This window comes from Asterias amurensis, chromosome 3 (assembly GCF_032118995.1).
Source record: "Asterias amurensis chromosome 3, ASM3211899v1".
Classification (NCBI taxonomy): domain Eukaryota; kingdom Metazoa; phylum Echinodermata; class Asteroidea; order Forcipulatida; family Asteriidae; genus Asterias; species Asterias amurensis.
Genome location: NC_092650.1, coordinates 7083029 through 7106426, shown reverse-complemented (window position 1 = coordinate 7106426; position 23398 = coordinate 7083029). Strand labels below are relative to the sequence as shown.

General features: G+C 37.5%; 1 protein-coding gene across 2 annotated transcripts in view; it reads right to left on the bottom strand.

The window, feature by feature from the left end:
* Positions 1 to 23398, bottom strand: part of LOC139934709 (kinesin-like protein KIFC3) — a 40134-nt gene that overhangs the window by 12408 nt on the left and 4328 nt on the right. Inside the window, exons 2-9 of one of the 2 annotated variants that reach the window (XM_071929080.1) lie at positions 21496 to 21844; positions 20191 to 20323; positions 13615 to 13674; positions 7336 to 7424; positions 6295 to 6487; positions 5436 to 5704; positions 3649 to 3807; positions 1825 to 2025 (exon numbers count right to left, since the gene is read on the bottom strand). In XM_071929080.1, the coding sequence (XP_071785181.1) occupies positions 1825 to 2025; positions 3649 to 3807; positions 5436 to 5704; positions 6295 to 6487; positions 7336 to 7424; positions 13615 to 13674; positions 20191 to 20323; positions 21496 to 21507 (1116 nt within the window). In that variant the 5' untranslated portion in view covers positions 21508 to 21844. Of the gene's footprint in view, positions 1 to 1824; positions 2026 to 3648; positions 3808 to 5435; positions 5705 to 6294; positions 6488 to 7335; positions 7425 to 8943; positions 9175 to 13614; positions 13675 to 20190; positions 20324 to 21495; positions 21845 to 23398 lie in introns of those variants that run through there. The other variant, XM_071929081.1, reaches the window with a different exon arrangement.

Genomic DNA, 23398 nt, shown 5'->3' with positions numbered 1-23398 from the left:
TTTACCAGGCCGACATAAAAAGTCTGAATTCAGCCAAAAGTCTGAACAATCGAGGAAAACCGGACAGTCTGGAAAACCCTCATGGCACAGCAGAGAACCAACGCACAACTCAACTCACATATGGCCCTGGCCGAGAATCGAACCAGGGTCACCTTGGTGAGAGGCGAGCGCTTTACTCACAAGCCAACCGTGCCACACTATGCTATGGCTAGACTGCCAAGTCATTAAGCCTTGAAGTATAGAAGCTCCTTGGCAACGAACACCCTTAAGTAACGATTGTAGCCGTAGCTAAAGGAATCTATTCAAATACGGCCTTACATAAAGCTTTACTTCTTCTAAGTCATGTAAGTATTTGGACAATTCTATTATAACAAAGGTATTAATAATAAAATATGTTTATATCACACACAAACAACTCAGGCTAAAAATAATTGAGGTTTTGATTGCTTTTTTTCACCTATCTTGTTTGCACAAGGAACATTCAAGTGAGCTATGTCAAGTGTGGACCAAATAAAACAAGGCGCAGTGTTTATATAACAGTGAGTAGTTTTGTTCAAGCATTTATAAATAAATAAATAAATAAATAAATAAATAAATAAATAAATAAATAAATAAATAAAGAGAACAAGCCTATAATGAATCTGTCCTCTTATTGTTAGCCAATGAAGTTCCCCGAGTAATGGGCTCACAATTTTCCATAAAGAGTGTGGAACAAACTGTATCAAGTGAACTGCACTATTTATGGAACTAACTACCCCTCCCCCAGATCTCTGCTGACAGGTCACTATAAACACCAGCTTCAAAACTCATTTAAAAACTGATTTGTGTGCTTTTAAAAGCTATCGTCTATGTAACTCATTGTAGGTCACCTTGCTTCTGCATATCTCCTGCACGAGGGCTGTCTTTTAGACACACTCGGCACATTAAACATGGCCACTATTATTGTTATAGAATGAGAGCGACTAACACCCATTTCAGACAGAAGCTACAGAGTGAGACCGAACCAAATTCTAAATTTAGTTCATGAAAAACTCGACGCCTGAAACAGTTAGGAGTGACTGGACGCGCAAGAAGCCGAAAGATCAACTGTTGCAGTCTGTTGGAACAGCTCTGGAGCGCCTTAGTTTCAGACGTCGATCTTGTCGTGAGCCGAGCCAACAGAAAGGTAAGTTAAGTTTGCCTGTCTGAAACAAACAGTTATTTGGATCGACCTAGAGTCCCTTCTAATCTTTTTGATTCGGCATGACTCTGGTGCGCATGTCTGAAACAAACAGTAATTTGGGTCGACCCAGAGTCCCTTCTAATCTATTTACTTCGGTGTGACTCTTGTGCGCTTGTCTGAAACAAACAGTTATTTGGGTCGACCTTGAGCCCCTTCTAATCTTTTTGATTTGGCATGACTCTGGTGCGCATGTCTGAAAAAACAGTTATTTGGGTTGACCTAGAGTTCCTCCTAATCTATTTGACACACTCGGCATGACTCTGGTGCGCATGTCTGAAACAGTTATTTGGGTCGACCCAGAGTCCCTCCTCATCTTTTTGATTCGGAGTGACTCTGGTGCGCATGTCTGAAACAAACACTTATTTGGGTTGACCTAGAGTCCCTCCTCATATTTTTGATTCGGCGTGACTCTGGTGCGCATGTCTGAAACAAACAGTTATTTGGGTCGACCTAGAGTCCCTTCTAATCTTTTTGATTCGGCGTGACTCTGGTGCGCATGTCTGGAACAAACAGTTATTTGGGTCGACCTAGAGTCCCTTCTAATCTTGTTGATTCGGCGTGACTCTGGTGCGCATGTCTGAAATGGGTGTAAATTCACGTACCTGAGGGTTTGCCTTGAGGTGATCAAACTGCTGCTCCACAGCCTTGAGTCTGGAAGATTGCTCCTTGATGGCTTTCTCAAGACGGTGTTGCTGCCTCTTGTGGCTTGCCTCTGACTCTGCCATGACCTTAGACTTGGTGGCCAAGTCTGCTTCCAGCTCAAGGATGCGATCTTTTAACCTCCTGTTCTCGCTTTCAAATTTCTTTAAAAGGAAATTGTATAGGATTTGAGGCATTGCATGGTGAGGTATCAATATATATTTGGTTTGTGGTAATACCATGTGAGTATCTTATTGCCAGGTAGAGTTTGTTCTGAGAGAACTGTCTTTCTTTATTCTACTACCGCAGAGTAGATTTATCGGATGTTCGGGAGACTTCTCAGTTCTGCAAAGAACTGTCATGCTTTTTAACTACTACCTGGGCGAGAGGTATAGAAAATTGGCTAAGACTACTACATGTACTTTATCTTTTAAGATCGTAATTAACTGTACGGCGGAGTACATTGGTCTCAATGTTTTGACTAGCTTGCACTAGTCGTCGTCAGGAGACATTGTAAATATTAGGTTTCCGTTTTTTTAGGGGGACTCACAACACAGTATGACAATCAGGTGTGATATTTGGGCCATGGAAACAAGTACATGGAGGAACGTTTTATCAAAAACTTTGGGCTGACTTTGATGTACACATGGTGTTCGTGTGCTCTAATAGATATTTCAGGCTTTATGAAGAAAATTGTACACATGACATGGTAGTTTGGCGATAACCTTATTCTGCTAAGCTTAATTTTTCTATGCTTAGCTACTCTTTGTGCTTAAGCAGCTCTATGAAATTGGGCATTGGTCTTTGACAATTACATTTTCCAATAACTCGGGAGAATAAATTCATAAACAAAATAACTTAAAGGCAGTGGACACTATTGTTTAATTACTCAAAATAATTATTATCTTAGAACCTTACTTGATTCAAGTATATGGGGAGAGGTTGATAATATAAAACATTGTGAGAAACAGCTCCCTCTGATGTGACGTAGTTTTCGAGAAAGAAGTAATTTTCCACGAATTTGGTTTCGAGACTTCAGATTTAGAAATTGAGGTCTCAAAATTAAGCATCTAAAAGCACACAACTTCGTGTGACCATGGTGCGCGACAAGGGTGTTTTTTCCTTTCATCATTTATCTTGCACCTTCGGCGACCAATGGAGCTCAAATTTTAACCAGTTTGTTATTTTATGCATACAGTACATGTATGTTAAGATAAACCAACAGTGAAGACTAGTCTTTGACATTTAACAATAGTGTCCAGTGTCTTAAAAGGCAGTGGACACTATTAGTAATTGTCAAAGACCAGTCTTGTCACTTGATGTATCTCAGCATTATGCATAAAATAACAAACCTGTAAAAATTTAAAGTCAGTGGACACTATTGGTAATTGTCAAAGACTAGCCTTCACAGTCGGTGTATCTCAACATACTCTATGCATAAAATAACAAATCTGTGAAAATTTGAGCTCAATCGGTCATCAAACTTGCGAGATAATAATGAAAGAAAAAACACCCTTGTCACACGAAGTTGTGTGCTTCTAAATGCTAGATTTCGAGACCTCAAATTCTAAACTTGAGGTCTCTAAATCAAATTCTTGGAAAATTACTTCGTTCTCCAAACTACGTCACTTCAGACGGAGCCGTTTCTCACAATGTTATATACTGTCAACCTCCTCTCCCCATTACTTGTTACCAAATAAGGTTTATGACAACAAATATTTTGAGTAGTTAGCAATAGTGTCCACTGTCTACAAAGATGAGGAGCAATATAAATGAGGGTACTGTACCTTAAGTGCTGCAGCATCTTTCTGCGATGTCTCCATCTCTTGTTGTGCTACCTCTTCCTGCATGGCCTTAGCCATCAGCAGCTCAGCTTCGTATCTCTGTAGCTCCTGCTTCAGTTTCTCAATCTCTTTCTCGTTGTCAGTGCCTGCAGATATTACCTGCTGTGGATCCAAAATATTAACGGTCAGGGACTATGAAAACAAAAATCTAAATTTTAATTATTGTAAGCATTTCCTTCCATTTCAGTCTTAAAAACAAATTAAAAAATACCTCAGGCAGTTTCGCTATTCCTATTGGTGGAGAGCGCGTCACGTGGGTGTGTATAAACCTTGGTTTATAACCAGTAAAAACATGGGCGTGACACGCGGGCTTGCACCTGTGCTTTTAAGACAGTTTCTTCATTCCTATTGGTTGAGAGCAATGGCTGAAACAGTTGTGCCACATCAGGCTATACGCGCGACGCGCACAGCATTCCCTTGTAAGGAGTTGTTTACCCGAGGGCAGCGGAGGGCCTAACCATTATATAGCTGGAGGGGTGTTGTGTTGAAAGAAATCATTGAACAATTATAGTTTTTGCATTCATTTCACTTTTTGACCAAAAGGCTGATGTCAAAACACAAAGGTTTGCGCGCGTATCATGTTATGGTTTTCGTGTGATGTCAGAGGTCACATTGTCTATAGAAGACGTCATAATTATTATCATACAAAATGGTAAGTAGGAACTATAAATAAATAGTAAACTTGTGGGTACAACCATGCGTAAATCTATTAGGGTGAGTGTTGGCTCTGAAAAGAGCCGGTTGGGTCTCAATATACATGTATGTACAAAATAATAATTGGTTTGTGCCCTACACCGATGTGTATTGTTAGTTACCACACAAGCGCAAGACGGCCGTGTTCAATATTGGAAGCAGCTGTATTATATTTTCAGTATTCCACGGAAAGGCGTATGATAATGAAATTCTGGAACGGGAAGTGAACTGCGAAGTGCAGGCAAATACGCGATGTTTGAACAGCTGGGTACGTTTTGCATTGTAGCTTCACATAGTGCGAAACACGTAGTTAGAACGGCGCAATATAGTAGGCAGACAACACAGTGTGTATCACAATTCTTGTCTCTATGGGTCGACCAATCAGAATCAAGGGTATTTTAAGCACTTTAATACTCATAACTTTCCTAAGACCTGTTAAAAAAAATCCACTGGCCTCAGCTTGCTGAAAAATAGGAGTCAAATAGCCTCTAGCCACTGGCTACACCAGCCACCAGGCTACATGTACATGTAGCTCGATGGCCCAGTGTTAAACTCTAGCCTAACACTAATTATAGGTTCGTAACACATTTGAGTGTTACTTATGTGGATTTTTGTCCACAGGGTTGGGGAAAGGAGTATACAGTGCTTTATAGACCATATTGAATAACCCCTTTTTGCTATGAAAAGTCGCCATCTTGTAGGGCAAACCGTGTGCGCCTCCAAACGCGTACAGCGAAGCATGCAACACTCCCGGTTTGATTTCTACGGCACATGCACGCACACACACATATGCACACGCACAGACACCATCTTGTAGGTCAGATATTTGAGCCGCATGATGTCATATTCAATACATTCTATATACACATCGGTGTTAGGGTAAAAACAAAATGATACTCTTTATCCCACTTGCACAATTAACATTCATAAAACCACGACAGAAACACTGTGACGATAAAATGATAATAGATAAAATTTGATTAGAATTAGAATTTAAGATTTGAAATCAGGCAGAGGATTTCAGTCGTCCATCTTACCTCGCCGTTGCGTAGTGAGCGTATCATAACATGTGCCTCGTTCAACTCTGACCTGAGCTGGGTCATGTCCTCGTGTATCCCCTTCTTCTCGTGTTCATGGTCTTGTTCCATGGAGACAAGCTGGTGCTCACCTGCTAGCTGCTTCTCCCGAATGCTGGCCATCTCTGTCTGGAGACGATCCAGGGAGGAAGCCAGCTTCTGGACGTTGTCGGAGAGGTTGGAGTTGCTTAGGGTAGGGCTGGGGGTGCTTAGGGTAGGGCTGTTGTTGCCTACGAGATAAGGTTTGGAAAATACTATTGTAAAATTCAATTCATTGTTATATTCACTTGCATTTAAACCAGCTGAATGCATGATAAATGGAGGCACATTTCCAATCTATGTAGTGGAGAACAGTTTTTAAAGAAATATAGCAAACAAACACACCCTCCTGTAGACTTGATTCAAGTCCTGTTCTCGTGCGAGAGGTCCCTAGCTTTTGTGTTCCAGAGAATGGGACTTGATGAGGTGGTTTCTTACTTCTGCATGTTGTTTTAGAAAAATCTCCCCAAGTGGGGAGATGTACAAAACCAATGGGAGCGTGGAAGCGCTGCCCCACCGGTGAAATATTCATTATACTCTGTGACATTACAGTGCAAAACATTGTACGTCTAGACGCGTGCGGGCAAACTCATCAGCAGGCAAGGGGTATGGGTATTAGAGTCATTGAGTTGTACTTCCCAGATATTCAAAGTTCAAATTTTGCACCAAAAAAATAACCCAATATACAGTTATGTTGTACACTTTTTTTTGTAATTAATTGGCGTTGATTTTTTGTGAGTTCCCATTACCACAGCCTCTGCTGCCCTCTTGTGTCCTCTACCTTTGAGTTCGCTCTCCAGCTCGAAGATCCTTCCCTCTTGCTCTTCGATGATGTCTTGGAGGTTTCTGATGAGTTGTCGCTTTTCGTTTAAATGCGATTCGTGCGTCTTTCTCATTATCTTGATCTGCTGCCATTTGTTCGCCTGCTCCTTCTCGCATCGTGATCGGTATTTTTTTGCATTATCGCGGAAGTTCTGAAACAAAGAGAGAGGGGAGGGATACAAAAAATGTAAAACAGCAATATTTTTAAAAACAATTTCATGTAGTCTAAAACCTTTTAGATGAAATGTGTGAAGGCTGCTTCTTTACAGTTTGCTACTTTTTGAAGCAGACTAAAAACAAAAAAAGGTCGTGAGCCAATTCAGATTGTACTTGTCAAACAAATGACAAAAGCTAAAAAAAAAACTCATGAGTTGATGACTTTCAAAACTTGCACTTCAGCTTTTTGCAAAGTAGCTCACCAGGATAGTAAACTGTGCATTCTTGTCTTCTAACAATGTTTCTGGTCTGAAGTGGTACGCGTTTGGTAACTGTCAAAGACCAGTCTTCTCACTTGGTGTATCTCAACATACATGTATACATATGTATGCGTTTATAAATTAATAAACCTGTGAAACCTGCAATAACCTACATGTATCTTTCTGAAAGTTTGTAATATACTCAGCGCCTTGAGTACCTTGTGTGGTAGATACTGCGCTATATAAGACTTCAATATTATCATTATTATTATATCATTGTAACAGTGTCTTAAACAGTTCTTCCAAAATTATTATTGGAAGCAATTAGTAAAACAATGTAATGAAAATACGTTTTTACAAGCTAATACAATTTTTGTCTCATGATCACTGAGACGAAAATAATTTTAATTACATTTTTTTTACTATTTTCTCCAAAACAAACAGCACCTCAGCAAGTAGCATTTTCAGGGAAGCTTTCTACCATCATTATCTTCAAACTGTGTAAGTTTAATGTAAATCTGTGGATATTGTGTTTTTGTCCTACAAAAAGTACATACACCCTTTAAAGAGATTAAACGGCCCACCTTGACTTGTAGGATTAGGTCTTCTCTCTGCCTGTCTTTCTCTTCAAGTTCTTGGCGTAGGGCTTCAGCATCCTCTTTAGACAACCGACCTGAGAGACACAAGATTAGTATCATTCCACAATTGCACAATAGTGATAAATAGATTTGTTTGTTAAAATTGTAAACAAAGGGCAGACAAAAGGCAAAATTGCACTTTGAATTTACTCTGGGCTACAAGTGTTAGCAAGTTACAGAGGCCGTGCCTTTTCCAGCTGTGCACCGCGTCTCTGGAATTCCTTGCCAGGCGAGCTGAGGGACATACCTGATCTGTCTACTTTCAAACACAACCTCAAAACTCATCTGTTCAACTTGTCTGTTTGCTAGCTTCCGGCGCCTTTGAATGGTACCTTCCAGATACTGTGCGCCTTATAAATTTGTTGTTATTATTATTCTAATGAGTTTTGCGGCAATGCATCATGAGGCATTTCATTTCATGGAGAGAAGACAGCAGACAATCGCTCAAACTTCGCAACATTCACTGTGTCTTCGTAAGCGTTGGTAACAAATTCGGAGCATTCACAAGTTATTCCCCACGTTGGAGCCATTAACTTTTTCTTAGTCATCTACAAAAATGAACTGAGTTCAGTTATAATAGATTCCACATTCATACAGTTACATTGTGCTAGTCGTTATATTAAATTAACAAAGCAAATATTCTGTACACTTGCGTAGCTCTTTGTGGAACCACCATAATTAGATTATTTTAATATGACGCACATAAAAAAACATGCAAATTATTCAATTTATAACAATGTAAATGTACAGTATGCCCTGGAACGAAAAAATGAAAACAGCTGCTCATAGTATATTTTTTTTGTTTTGTTATCCTTACACCGAGCATCGAGCACTGTATACTCAGAACTTTCTCCACACTTCTGTGGAAATATGGCCTTTAAGGATTTGGGTACTTTTCAAAATGTCTATAGATTTACATTCAAATTACAGGGTTTGAAGATAATGATAGTAGAAAGCTTTCCCTTCAAATATTACTTACTGAGGTGCTGTAGTTTTTGAGAAATGAGTAAAACAATGTTATGAAAATACGGTTGTAAATGCTCAAAATAATTTTCGTCTCATATGAGACCAAAATTATTTTCATGACATTGTTTTACTCATTTCCCAAAAACTACAGCACCTCAGCACGTAATATTTTCAGGGAAGCTTTCTACTATCATTATCTTCAAACTGTGTAAGTTTAGTGTAAATCTGTGGACATTGTGTTTTTTGTCCTACAAAAAGTACATACACCCTTTAATCTATTGTATGAGTCAGAAGAAATTCTAGAAAAACCAGGCACACATTTTTATAATGTAAACACACTGTCCTTAGTTTTGGTTAGTTTCAATCGAAATAAGCTTATTATGTTCGTTTTATTTGTTTAGCCTTTCAGACACACTCTTCTTGAAAATGAATTTCAGAGGGAAACATTTCACACAAATCTTGAAATGCTAAATTTCAATAACTAAAATTAAAAAACAATAACATATTTTTATTCTTACCAATCGTGTATAAACCTACAGATGGCATCATAACAAATTGGATAACAAATATTCTGCAGAAATAACTTACAGTTTAACATCCACGCAGCACAAAGGGAGGAAATATTTGAGATGCAGCTATTTCAGAATTGACGTGTCAAGTTAGCGTCAAGACGCTGCCAGGCGATTGCACACAATGCCCGACTACCAGCTACCCGCAGTCTACAATGTAATTGTAAGCACACTCATTATGCACAAGGTTCTACATGTAGCATCACCATGACCGCCAACATCATCGTGCAACTACAAGTCATTATGAGCTGATGTCAATTTGTAATATCATTTCTTTCTTTCGAATTGTAATTTTGTTATTTTCATGCTGCGTATGTCAGCACATTGATTATGTCACATCCACTCTGTATGAAGACGGACTGCTCAATTTATGATTGGAACCTAAGTAATTAAAATATCATTTACATAATGGGTCAGCACAGTCTGGGAGATGTGAGACTTGCACAAAGTCCCTTGTGGTGTTTAGTCCGCAGGGAAGACATTAGCTATGCACAGAGCAATGTTGTAATCGACTGTTGTGAATGACTCATTCAAGTCTAACTCCTCAGGGAGGAGAGATCCATACATTTCTCCAATTGTCGTCATTTGTGAGCGAATGGAAAACTTTGAGGGGGGTGATAGCGCCATCTGCCGCATAATAAAACAATTTCATATTTCTAGTCATGAACATGCCCAGACAAAATGGTAATGATCCCCATTTGCATCCATATTGTTAATGTTTTTACAAAATAGTACAAGAATTCACTCATCCCCTGTGTGCGTTTTAAAGGATTCGGGTACTTTTTCAAAATGTCCATAGATTTACATTAAACTTACAGGGTTTGAAGATAATGGTAGTGGAAAGCTTCCCTTCAACATATTATTGACTGAGGTACTGCAGTTTTTTTTGAGAAATGAGTAAAACAATGTATATTTGGTTTGCGGTAACACCATGTGTGTATCTACTTGCCAGGTAGAGTTGTTCTTAGGGAACTGTCTTGCTTTATTCTACTGCCGCGGAGTAGATAATCGGAGGTTCGGGAGACTTCTCAGTTCTGAAAAGAACTGTCCTGCTTTTTAACTATTACCAGGGCGGATGGTATAGATATTAGACTGGACTACTACTTGGCTTATAGGATCGTAATTAACTGTACTGCCGCGGAGTCAGTTCTGAATTGGTCTCAACGTTTAGCTTCGACTAGCTTGCTCTAGTCTAGTCATCGTCAGGAGACTTAAAAATAAAACAATGTAATGAAAATACAATTGTAAATGCTAAAAAATAATTTTCGTCTCATGAGACGAAAATTATGTTCATGGCATTGTTTTACTCATTACCCAAAAACTACACCACCTCAGCACGTTTTATTTTCAGGGAAGCTTTCTACTATCATTATCTTCAAACTGTGTAAGTTTAGTGTAAATCTGTGGACATTGTGTTTTTGTTCTACAAAAAGTACATACACCCTTTAACAGGCTTACGTAGTACATACATTTACATGGCATACTTTGCAAAGCTTCACTACGTCATGAACGTAGGGATAGGTTGGGTATACATGTAGATAATGTTTGAAACACGTTTTGAATGTTCATAGAGAGTCTTATTCCCTGACTGAGATGGTGAGTGCATTCCAGGTGTGGGGAGGCATGTGAGTAACTATCCACCAAAAAGAGGAAAAGAACAAACTGGGCAAAAAAAAAAAGGAAAAAAAACAAGGAACAGATAATATTGCTACACTTTTGTCCACAAATAATGAAGAGAAATAAAAAGAAGAAGGAAAATCAAAACCCCAAAAGAGGATATCAGCTTGAAAGAGGAAGTCTAACATGCTTGTTTTAACCCAATATCTCAATGCTATGTTATTGATCCCACTGTTCAATTTTCACTTTTTCAAAAGTTTGCCATTAGTTAATTTTTTTTACACAATATTGTTCAACTGCTGTTGTGTTGTTTTGTATTTTTCAAGTTGCTCCATGTACTATGCATTTTAAAGAATGTAAACCAACCAGCAGAATAAACAATTAGTTACATTCATAAATTTTAATGAGGCAGCTCTCTAACAATGGAAGCTCTTAAATCTAATAAAACGCATGAGTGACAAACCAGTATTCTATAGGCCTTCTTTACTGACTGTTACACGATAATAACCAAAACGAAGGTTTCCTTTTTTTCTGCAGTGTTGATCACTGCGGAGTCTATTGTAAACATCAACAAAATTTGGAGGCCAGCTGGATTTTTAAACTTCTTTTTGTTTAAGCAAAGCCCACTCTGTGCATAAAAACTTACTTGACAAAGAGCACTGGAGAGCAGTTAAGATATCATAAAACACTACTAAACATTACTGCTCTGGATTTTTCATTAATATCTCAAAACTTCTACAAATTTGTTAAAATGAAATTTCTGCAGGTTAGTTTTATTGAACAAGATTAAAACAATTTAACAGTTCCAAAAACCAAGTAGGCCTAATTTTTTGCCTTTTAAAAAGCACAAGGCCTGAAAAGTGAAATTAAAGATTTAAAAAAATGGTACCAAGATGAACTTTTCGGGTACCAAAAAAAAAACCACCCAAAATGTGGCTAAAAAACAAAACATCATGGGGTGGGGCAAGATAACCGTGGGGGTCGAAACCAACACTGGATCTCAGGTCTGAAGCCAGTGATTTGAGGGTAGGAAAAGCAAACTTAAAACCAAACAAGTCATGTGATCTTGTGTTTTTGAATATTAAAGGCAGTGGACACTATTGATAATTACTCAAAATAATTATCATCATAAAACCTTTCTTGATTACGAGTAATGGGGAGAGGTTGATAGTTTATAACATTATGAGAAACGGCTCTCTCTGAAGTGACGTAGTTTTCAAGAAAGAAGTTATGATCCAAGAATTTGATTTCGAGACCTCAGATTTAGAATTATCTCAAAATCAAGCATCTGAAAGCATACAACTTCGTGTGAAGGGGGTGTTTTTTCCTTCATTATTATCTTGTTACTTTGACGGCCAATTGAGCTAAAATTTTCACAGGTTTATTATTTTATGCATATGTTGAGTGTTGAGATAAACCAAGTGAGAAGACTGGTCCTGACAATTACTAATAGTGTCCAGAGTCTTTAAGTAAAGTGAGCATATATCACAGATTCAGAATTTCCGAGTACCCCAAATAACTGTACCCTGCTGAGTATTGAAGTATATTCAGACATTGACGTCGGAGGTCATCAGCCTTTATTGAGTCTAGAAGTATCATAGTATGAAACATTTCATACCGTTGATCTTGTGTGAATGTATTTGTAACTGAAGCATTCAAAATCCCAAACCTATAAATCCCTCACACAAATACTTAACATGCCTGTGCGGTTTTGACCTTTGTGCGCCCCCGGAACAATAAAACAAATATGAAATAAAACCACAGGGGAAATTGTGCAAATTCTTCCAAGAACAAGAGAGGCACTAATTTGTGTCCAATAACTGTGGGGTTATCTTTGTAATTTATGTATTTGTCAATTGAGTGGAACTGGCACACTTAATGCACACAGAGTAGAACATACTCTAAACATATTAAAGGGAAGGTACACGTTTTGTAATTGTCAAAGACCAGTCTTCTCACTTGGTGTATCCCATCATATGCACAAAATAACAAGCCTGTGAGAAAATGGTGAAAGAAAAAAACACCATTGTTGGACGAACTTGTGTGCTTTTAGATAGGAATCAAAGACTTCTAGCTAGAAGTCTTTTATTATTTTAGTGAGAAATTACCTCTTTCTCAAAAACTACATTACTTCAGAGGGAGTCGTTTCCCACAATGTTTTATACTATCGAGAGCTCTCCAATGCTCGTTACCAAGTCAGTTTTTAAGTTTATATTTGTTTTGAGTAATTACCAAACGTGTACCTTCCCTTTAACACAAACAGGCTTTACTTAGACTACAAACAATAAACCTGAAGTGTTGGTAGCTTTCTCCTCTTTGAGTGGAGACCACCTGGACTTACTGAGCGCTATATTTTTGATGTCACTGTCAGATTAACAGACTCTCTCTAGTTCAAGTTACATGTATGTTAAAAACTATGTCATAAAAGGGCTACAATACAAAAAAAATCTTAAAGGGTGTATGTAACTTTTGTAGGACAAAAAACACAATGTCCACAGATTTACACCAAACTTACACAGTTTGAAGATAATGATAGTAGAAAGCTTCCCTGAAAACATTACGTGCTGAGGTGCTGTAGTTTTTGGGAAATGCGTAAAACAATGTCATGAAAATAATTTTTCGTCTCATGAGACGAAAATTATTTTAATCATTTACAAACGTATTTTCATGACATTGTTTTACTCATTTCTCAAAAACTACAGCACCTCAGTAAGTAATATATGAAGGGAAGCTTTCCACTATCATTATCTTCAAACCCTGTAAGTTTAATGTAAATCTATGGACATTTTGAAAAAGTGCTTGTACCAATTAGAAGCAGACTACTGTGTCCAAGGCAGATGAGCTTGAGTATCCTTGACAAGTTCTTCCATGCTGGGTTCACTTAAGACCTGTTTTTTGTTGTAGCCTACATTTAATCCTTTTTGGGTGGAACAACAGAGTCGTCAACAAACATCTTCAAAGACTCGTTTTTTGAAACTTAGCCAACTCAGCTACAAATTTTGTTATCTTCTGATTCTGATTTTAAGCACCTTTTTAATCTTGTAAACTAATTTAATTTTTGTAAACATCTTACCTGCTCCTTTTGATTCATATTCATCGCTGGAATTGTCACTGTCACTGTTTAAAAAGTCATCTGGAAGCAAAACAAATAACTTAATTAATTTCAACAAAATGTATCATATTTATGCTGTATGCAGTTGCTATAAAAAACACATAAATAATAGGCCCCCCTACTTATTGAAAAAAACATAAAACATAAACAGGATATTAAAATCAGCGCAAAAAGGATTCCCCCTCCCCCCCCCCAAAAAAAAAAAAAAGCATTTGCTGACAAGTTTCAACTTATGTATGTACATTTAGGCCCTAATGTAAAAAATACTTCAAATAATGTGGAAAATCCTTTAAAAAAAGAGGCTTGCATTATTCTAGATCCCAGAAACTCCCAGATGTTACAATTTTGGAGGTTTACAGAATACTCTGAGCATCACTAGAAATACAAGTTTGGCCACAATGAGGACTGAGTAATCATTTCTCCCTTCTTTCAAGACAATTTGAAGGCTCAAAGAGTTTTTGAGAAAATCTTGAAATCGGACACAGTCTTGAGAAGTAACATACTTGAAATGTACGTATGTCTGTAGTTGAAAGGATTCGTTTCAAAATATTTCACTGTGAAAGCTGAGGTCTGGCCCTGCACTTACATGTAAAAGCTTTTTCTAAAGAAGCCCACCAGGCTAGTAAATCGTGCATTTAACTTGCCCCCAGGGATTTGTTATAACTTGCCCCAATGTGTAGTTTAAAAGTATCCAGCCCCGAGTTTAAAGGGAAGGTACACTCTTGGTAATTGTCAAAGACCAGTGTTCTTACTTTTGGTGGATCTCAACATCTTTGCATAAAATAACAAACCCGTGAAAATTTGAGCTCAATTGGTCATCCGAGTTGAGTGAAAATTATGAACGAAAAAACACCCTTGTTAGACGAATTCGTGTGTTTTAATATAGGAATAAAAGACTTCTAGCTAGAAGTCTTTTATTATTTTAGGGAGAAATTACCTCCATTTCAAAATCTATGCTACTTCAGAAGGAGCCGTTTCTCACAAAGTTTTATACCAGCAACAGCTTGCCAATTCTCGTTACCAAATCAGTTTTTAAAATAACATTTGTTTTGAGTAATTACCGAACGTGTACCTTCTCTTTAAAGGGTCTGGGTTATAGTTTTAGTAGGACACAGATTTACATGAAACTCACACAGTTTAAAGAAAATGATGATAGAAGGTTTCCCCTAAAATATTACTTGCTGGGGTGCTGTAATTTTTGAGAAATAAGTAAAACAAGTCATGAAAATAATTTTTGTCTCGGTGAAACAAAAACTATTTTAGCATGTTAAACCAGTAAGTTATTTTTAAGGTTTGCTTTCTATTATCATTGTCTTCGAATGGTGGAAGTTTAAAGACAGTTACTATTGGTAATTGGCAAAGACAAGTCTGTTGAGCTCAATTGGTCATCAAATTTGCGAGATAATAATGAAAGAAAAAACACCCTTGTCATGTGGTGGATATGTGCGCATTACAAGCCTTATTCTTTATTATTATTATTATTATTATTATTATTATTATTATTATTATTACCAGTGTCCACTGCCTTTAATGTAAATCTGTGGATATTGTATTTTGTGTTACAAAAAGTATCCCAAATCCTTTAAGTAGCCCAGATTTTAAATGCGTTGTCATTTATGATGTTTGCCATTTACCGCTTGTATGGGGTCTCTCGTCTAAAACCAGTTTAAAATTACTTTCTTCTTGTGCAGGCACTGCCATGAGAGTACATTATTCTTTGTTGTGTCCATTTTATGATCAACAGTTTGAAAACCACAGATGTAAGTACATGTACTATTCATAACAGTTGTTACAATGTTAAAATTGTTCAATATAACCAATCGCTGTGCCAAGGATGACTAAAAAGTGCTGGAGTTTGTTGAGTACAAGATCTGCAAAGACTTACTCAATATATTTATTTATATTTATAACTGACATACAGATCCTTGTCATTTGATTGGTGGAACTTACTTCACGTGACATTCACTATTACTCCCATCCGCACCGGCGATCAAAAAGACCAATTTGCCCATGGGGAATAGCATTTCCCATTCAACAGTTAGGATCATCCTTGTTCCCAATGTTTTGGGGCAGTACAATGTTTTGGAGCACCTATGCAAAAGGTTGTGATCCGATTGCTATTAAATTTGTGCATAGTTGCCGCTACGCGGCGCTATATGATTTTTGGTTGTTTGTTCCGAACTAGTAATTTGTGTGATTTTTCATAATGTTATACTTTTAAAATACATCAAATGACAAAGATCTATGTCAGTGATATAAAACAAATATTGAGTGGCTTTAATTCGTGAAATGGAAGGAATATTATCGCCCGGTAAAGTTTGGACTATTCCATTTCACTCAGCTTCGCCTCATGAAATGGAACAGTCCAAATTTTACCTTGCGATAATATTCCTCCCATTCCACTCTGAGCCACTCAATATTTGTATACTATTGTTCAATTGGTGTCTATTTTGTAACAACAAGTGTTCCTGGGTTTGTTGTGGCTGTGCACTTATCTGGTTTGCTACTAAATGGGCAAGCAGATTCAAAGGAAACCCTACGATTGCTGTCCTTTTAAAAAAAAAATTCAATTATCACCCCTTGTGTATCAACAACTGTGAATTTCTACATATCATCTACAATGGTTTCCATGTCAACCATCACAAAGCAACCTAAACTCTGTCAGCGTTACCAGGGACACATTAGCCGAGGTTGTTTGCTGATTATTATCCTTGTTTGGGACAAACGTGTATGGACTGGAACTATCTAAACATACTGGTAAACACTTCATGGGCCTCACTACCATGCCTCTATTGTGGTGTTAAGGACACTTCCCAACTCCAATTTATGGTTGGGATTTTGCAATCATTCATCAGCAGGGATTATCTTAAAGGCGGTGGACACTATTGGTAATTGTCAAAGACTAGCCTTCACAGTTGGTGTATCTCATCATATATGCATAAAATAACTAACCTGTGAAAATTTTAGCTCAATCGGTCATCGAAGTTGCAAGATATTAGTTAAAGAAAAAAAACACCTGTCACATGAAGTTGTGTGCGTTTAGATGGTTGATTTCGAGACCTCAAGTTCTAAATCTGAGGTCTCGAAATCGAATTCGTGGAAAATTACTTCTTTCTCGAAAACTATGGCACTTCAGAGGGAGCCGTTTCTCACAATGTTTTATACCATCAACCTCTCCCCATTACTCGTCACCAAGAAAGGTTTTATGCTAGTAATTATTTTGAGTAATTACCAATAGTGTCCACTGCCTTTAAGGACACTTCCCAACTCCAATTTATGGTTGGGATTTTGCAATCATTCATCAGCAGGGATTATCTTAAAGGGAGGGTACACGTTTGGTAATTACTCAAAACAAATATTATCTTGAAAACCGACTTGGTAACGAGCATTGGAGAGCTGTTGATAGTATAAAACATTGTGGGAAACGACTCGCTCTGAAGTAACATAGTTTTTGAGAAAGAGATAATTTATCACTAAAATAATGAAAGACTTTTTAGAAGTCTTTTATTCCTATCCGAAAGGACACAAACTCGTCCAACAAAGGTGTTTTTTCTCTCATCATTTTCTTGCAATTTTGCTGACCATTTGAATCAAATTTTCACAGGTTCGTTATGTTATGCTTATGATGGGATACACCAAATGACAACACTGGTCTTTGACAATTACCAAACGGGTACAGTGTCTTTAAAGGGAATGTGTGCCATTGGTTTTTGGAACTATTTAGTTGCTTTAATCAGCATAAATGCAGTATACTGTATAACAAAACTTACAAACCTAAAAAACTAAAACCTAAAAAAATTTGGGATCCATTTGTCGTTGAAGTTGTGGGATAATAATGAAAGAAAAAACACCCTTGTCACACTAAGTTGTGTGCTTTCAGATGCTTGATTTCGAGACCTCAAAATCTAATTCTGAGGTCTCCAAATTAAGTTCGTGGAAAATAACTTCTTTCTCAAAAACTAGGTTACTTCACAATGTTTTATACTATCAACCTCTCTCCATTACTTGTTACCAAGTAAGTTTTTATACACGTAATTATTTTGAGTAACTACCAATAGTGTCAACTGCCTTTAAGTCTTTGTGGTTACACCAGCCCTTTCTACCCACAGCTTTGCCCTCATTGTTCATTTAAAGGGAAGGTACACGTTTGGTAATTGTCAAAGACCAGTCTTCTTACTTGGTGTATCCCATCATAACCATAAAATAACAAGCCTGTGAAAATTTTGGCTCAATCGGTCATCAAAGTGGGGAGAAAATTATGAAAGAAAAACAAACACTTGGACAGATCTGTGTGCTTTCAGATAAGAATAAAAGACTTCTAGCAATTTGTCTTTTACTCTTTTAGTGAGAAATCACATCTTTCTCAAAAATCACGTTACTTCACAGGGAATTGTTTCCCACAATGTTTTATACTATCAACAGCTCTCCAATGCTCATTTACCAAGTCAGTTTTTAAGTTAATATTTGTTTTGAGTAATTACCAAACGTGTACCTTCCCTTAAAATTGCATTGTGCTTTCTGCCACTCTCTCTGTTCAGTTATTTCAACTTGACTGCTTGAGTTACACCGGTTCTATGCACCGGTATACTTGTTTCTGTGTGTTGTTCTGTCACTTATGTACAGGTATCCATCAAGAGACACTCTGCTACATTGTAGGAAGTACTATAGTGTCCAAATGTCACAGGCCATTTACTTGTTTCTGCATATTTGGCCAAATAAAACTTTTAAAAACAGTTGATCATCCCCTCCCTCATCCTGTTTTGAGGCTGCATCCTTTTTTTATACTATTTCTTATTTGATATTTTTATTTCAAAAAGACATATTGTCTGTGTATTTCTCATTAAAGTTACTAATCGTTTAAGAATTTGTCACTAGTTAAAAGAAAGTGTTAACCTTAAACTTAAGAATTGGCGGCCAGTTTGAATTAATATGCTAATTAGCGGCCAACTTTGAAATTAATAAAAAATAAAAAATAAAAAGGCCCTCATCCTCCTCTTTTTGAAAAAAAACCCCAGGGACGATCAACTGGTATTTTTTTTTACTTGGCCTTACAACAGGTCCTTCTGGTTGGTATAAAGCAGTTTGCAATGTCAACTATTTCTATTTTCTCCGTTAAAAAAGTTACATTGATCAGCCAACACTTGGCACAATGCACAAGGAGCCCAAAGTGTGGTTTATTTAACCATTTAACACATCGTTCAGTGTTGACTCATTGCTATTGTTTACATTTAGACAATAGAGGGCTTTGTTGATGGGGGGGGGGGGGGGGCGAGGAATTGACTTACATTACAACAGCTTGTAACAGCTTGGTGTTATTTCTTAATTAAGATGGTTCTTTGGTAACTTGATAATGCTACACCAGCTGAAACTGGGCTTGATGTCTGACAGTATTTAGTCTGGACCATCTCAGAATTCGCAATTAGCATTGGCCCGGTCGCCAAATTCAAGTGAAAACGATGGCGGGGCGTAACCCCTGCATACGTGAGGTAGTGTGGGGGAAGGGGCAGGGGCACTGGTTTCCTTTGAAAGGTTATTCAAGAAACAGAATGAATCACTATGCAAACATCAATTCGTCAGATTTTCAAAGAAAGTTTCCAAACAAAATTGGATCTTCAATCAAATGGCGTGTTGTGGCCGAGGGGTTATAGAGCACAAGACCCAAGCTCTGGCCTATCCGATCAGCAGAATGTGGGTTTGAGTAATAGTCATGAAACTTGTGTCCTTAAAGCCATTGGACACCTTCGGTAAACAGTATTGTCCAAAGGCCCACACTTCGTGAATCACAACTTATATATAAAATAACAAACCTGTGAAAATTTAGGCTCAATTGGTCATCGGAGTCGGGAGAAAATAACGGGAAAACCCGCCCTTGTTGTTGTTTCAATGTTTTCTCAAAAAGTAAAGCATTTCATGGAGTAATAATATTTCAAGTAAAGTCTTTTACCTTTACCTTCTGTAAACCCTGTAAGTTATTTGTAAATTTGTGAACTTTAATTTTTTTTTTTCTGTTTCGAAAGTGTATAATGGCTTTAAGACAAGGTACACGTTTGGTAATTGTTGCAGACCAGTGTTCTCACTTGGTGTATCCCATCATAAGCACAAAATAACAAGCCTGTGAAAACTTGGGCTCAATCGGTCATCGAAGTTGTGAGAAAATGATGAAAGAAAAAACACCCTTTTTGGACGAATTTGTGTGCTTTCAGACAGGAATAAAAGTCTTTTAATAATTTATTGAGAAACTACCTCTTTCTCAAAAACTATGTTACTTTAGAAGGAGTCGTTTCATACAATGTTTTATACTATCAACAGCTCTCCAATGCTCGTTACCAGGTCAGTTTTTAAGTTAATATTTGTTTTGAGTAATTACCAATTGTGTACCTTCCCTTTAAAAACACTACTTGCAAGGTCATTGAGCAACCACTATCTTCAGATACATGTAGGAGCAGGATAACATGTCACTATCTAAACGCCAACAATAATATAATCCCTTCTTCCAAATATCTCTCTGAAGAAATACAAAGAAAACTCTCAGCTTACCATCAGATATTCCTAGCTGCTCCCTCATGGTGTCCCATTTCGATGGTGTAGGGGAGCGCAGATTGCCCGGCCCATTTCCACCAGAGGATGCTTGGTACGTCTTTGGCGTGTTGAAGACAGCATTGTTTGATTGCTACAAAGGAATATGGATTGCGCAGAAATATTTCACAAAATTACTAGGTGACTTTAGTCATGGACAAAGCTATACATTCAGCTACCTTCATTATTATAGAATCAACCATAGAAAATGTATCGGCACAACTCTCAGTTTGTTTGTCAAATACACCAAATCGCATAGTTTTGTCAAACTGAGTTAATTTTGTCAGGCTCACTTACTTTTAGGAACTCATTGAAACGGGTGATAAAAACAGCTGCTGAACTTAGATTAATTGGTATATATGGCGGTCCTACTACTTGCTGTCAACTCACCGACTTGCCGTCAACTCGCCGTCAACTCATTTTCGTGCCGTCAACTCATTAAATTTACAGAACAAATTTTATAAATGGGCCATGGAAGTGTTAAGTCTGGGCTAAACTACATATTTCTCATGGTTTTTGGTATTTAAATTTCATTTACAAAAATGACTGTGTGTTGATAAAAAAATAGTACCAATCATTGACATCTTGGGCCAAGACTAATCCATGTGAAAAAGCAAGATGGGGCCGACGGTTTTGCTGCTTCGAGAAAAAAAATTCAAGATAATTTCTTTTTAAATTTTTATTCCGAAATGTAACCTAAAACTTACGCGAATTCTCTTTTAGCCATTACTTTACAGTTCTATGCTTCTTTTGTGGATTTTTAAATGTATGGAGGAGTTGACGGCGAGTTGACGGCAAGTAGTACGACCCGCAATGGATGTTATAAAGACTTTCGTGATATTTTTGAGGCGGTGACACTGAAAAAGATTCAGTTTACAATGCAGGACCCCACCCATCTAAATCACCTAGTAAGTGTGAAGAAGTCCCGTAGAACTAGGCCTTCCGGTCAAACACTTTATAGGAGATCATTCTTGGCAGATTCCAATATCTTTTTAGTTCTAGGTTGCAACTCTAATTTATAGCAAAACAGCTAGGCGATTTACACTTGTTGACTTATTCGTGTATCACTTATTTACGTGCCTTTTTAATTTTCAAAACATGAGATACATGTATGGTGGAATGTCATTTGTTTATCATGATGAAGAATAATAAATGTTCAATCATTGAAGAAAAAAAGGATGAAAAACGTTTTTCCAGGAAGTTAAGTTTAAAAAGATCATCAACAAATTGAAAAGTTCAATTTTCTTTCTAATCTTTAAACCTTACCCTGTATGCCATACTGTAGCATGTGGATGAACTCAGCAAAATAGAGATTCTTAAAATTCCAAGCGGCAAACTGGTCCGTGTGGACTGGACGTGTCGGTTGATTGACTTAACGACTCAACCAACCCAGCACTGAATCATCACTGGGTCGCTACTACTTAGCTCTCCGACACAGCAATCACTCTGTCAACTTTCCCCCACTCAACACACTCTATGGAGAGTCATTGGGCAGATCAACTCTACATGTAGTTCAACAGACAGTAGCTTCAGTGGTTATGCTTCACTTCCTCTGTCCATGTAAGAAGCTTTTTGTCCACCATCAATGGTCTCCACTTCTCTCAGAATGTGGTTGCTAAGAGAGGCAAATATACACTGGTATTAATAAAGTCACCCCTGAAACTGTTCGGGACAGATCAAATAAAGTGTGTGCAGTGGGTTATTCAAATAAAGGCTGGACACTATCTGAAGCACAGGTAGGGGGAAAGAGTGGGGGGGGGGGATGGCTGATAAGAACCAGGGTCAACATGTACACAGCTTTGTATAGGCATGGTCTAGGATATCAACCACTGGTGCTATTTTTTTTATTGGAGGCCATAACTGACAGTGACACCCTCGGCCTACTTTTTCAATCTTTGTACAATTAAAGGAACATTACAGAATTGGTTTTTAAAAGCAAAGAAGTTGCTGGCAGTGTCAGCACTTTATGTAATCCACCATATACATAAACTGACAAACCTGGAGAAGTTTGAGATTGATCGGCCATCTGGGTCACGAGAGAATAGTGATGCATTACAAGTTATGCATTGCATCGATGCCAAACTAAAAAAGGAATAAAACGCTCACTGAGCGATAAACCCAAAACGCGAAATTAGATTACATCATTCTCTTCAAATAGGAAATTTCAGACAGAAATATTTCAAGGGATGTTTTCTACTATCATCATCATTAGACCGTGTCAGTTTTACGTAAATCTTTGTCTAAATCTGTGATCTTCACGATTTTTGTTTCTTACCAGTTCTGTAACGTTCCTTTAAAGGCAGTGGACACTATTGTTAATTGTCAAAGACTAGTCCTCACAGTTGGTGTATCTAAACATATAGTCATAAAATAACAAACCTGTGAAAATTTGAGCTCAATAGGTCATCGAAGTTGCGAGATAATAATGAAAGAAAAATAACCCTTGACACACGAGGTTGTGTGAGTTTAGATGGTTGATTTCGAGACCTCAAGTTCTAAATCTGAGGTCTTGAAATCAAACTTGTGGAAAATTACTCTTTCTCGAAAACCATGGCACTTCAGAGGGAGCCAATTACCAATAGTGTCCACTGCCTTTAAGTAATGTAAACAAGCAATTTGGATGCCCCTTTCATGATGATATCAACTAGAGAACTCAAAAAGCATACAGGGCAAACTGCTAATGCCTAGATAGGCCTATACAAAAATCAACGAAAAACACTAAGAAGTCTCACAGCTTTTTACAGTAAAGGGGAAATTAATCATTCAACTTTTATTCCCTGCTCAATTTAACATGGGGAGTCCCAGGGCCGGTTAAGTTATTCCCCCTTGGCCCTCAAAATACCCCTATACCGGTGTAATTTTAGAACGTGTAACTTTCCAACTTAAAAATGTCCATACACCTACATGTAACCCTACAAATAGGTTTGATCAAAAATACACTGTACCTAAATATTTGTACACTGTTTCCTTTTTCTTGGCCTAACAAGTCTATCTCGTTTTATGTGGAGGGCCTACAAGATATTAATGAGGCTAATGCTAAGATTGTTTTTTCCAATTTTGGGTTTGCCCTTAATTTGTTTTCACAAAGAGATATGAAAACTTTAAGGCTTGTCCTAAGTTAGGAGTGAGGACATACAAGTAACTCGCCCAAAATTAGGACAAGACTAGT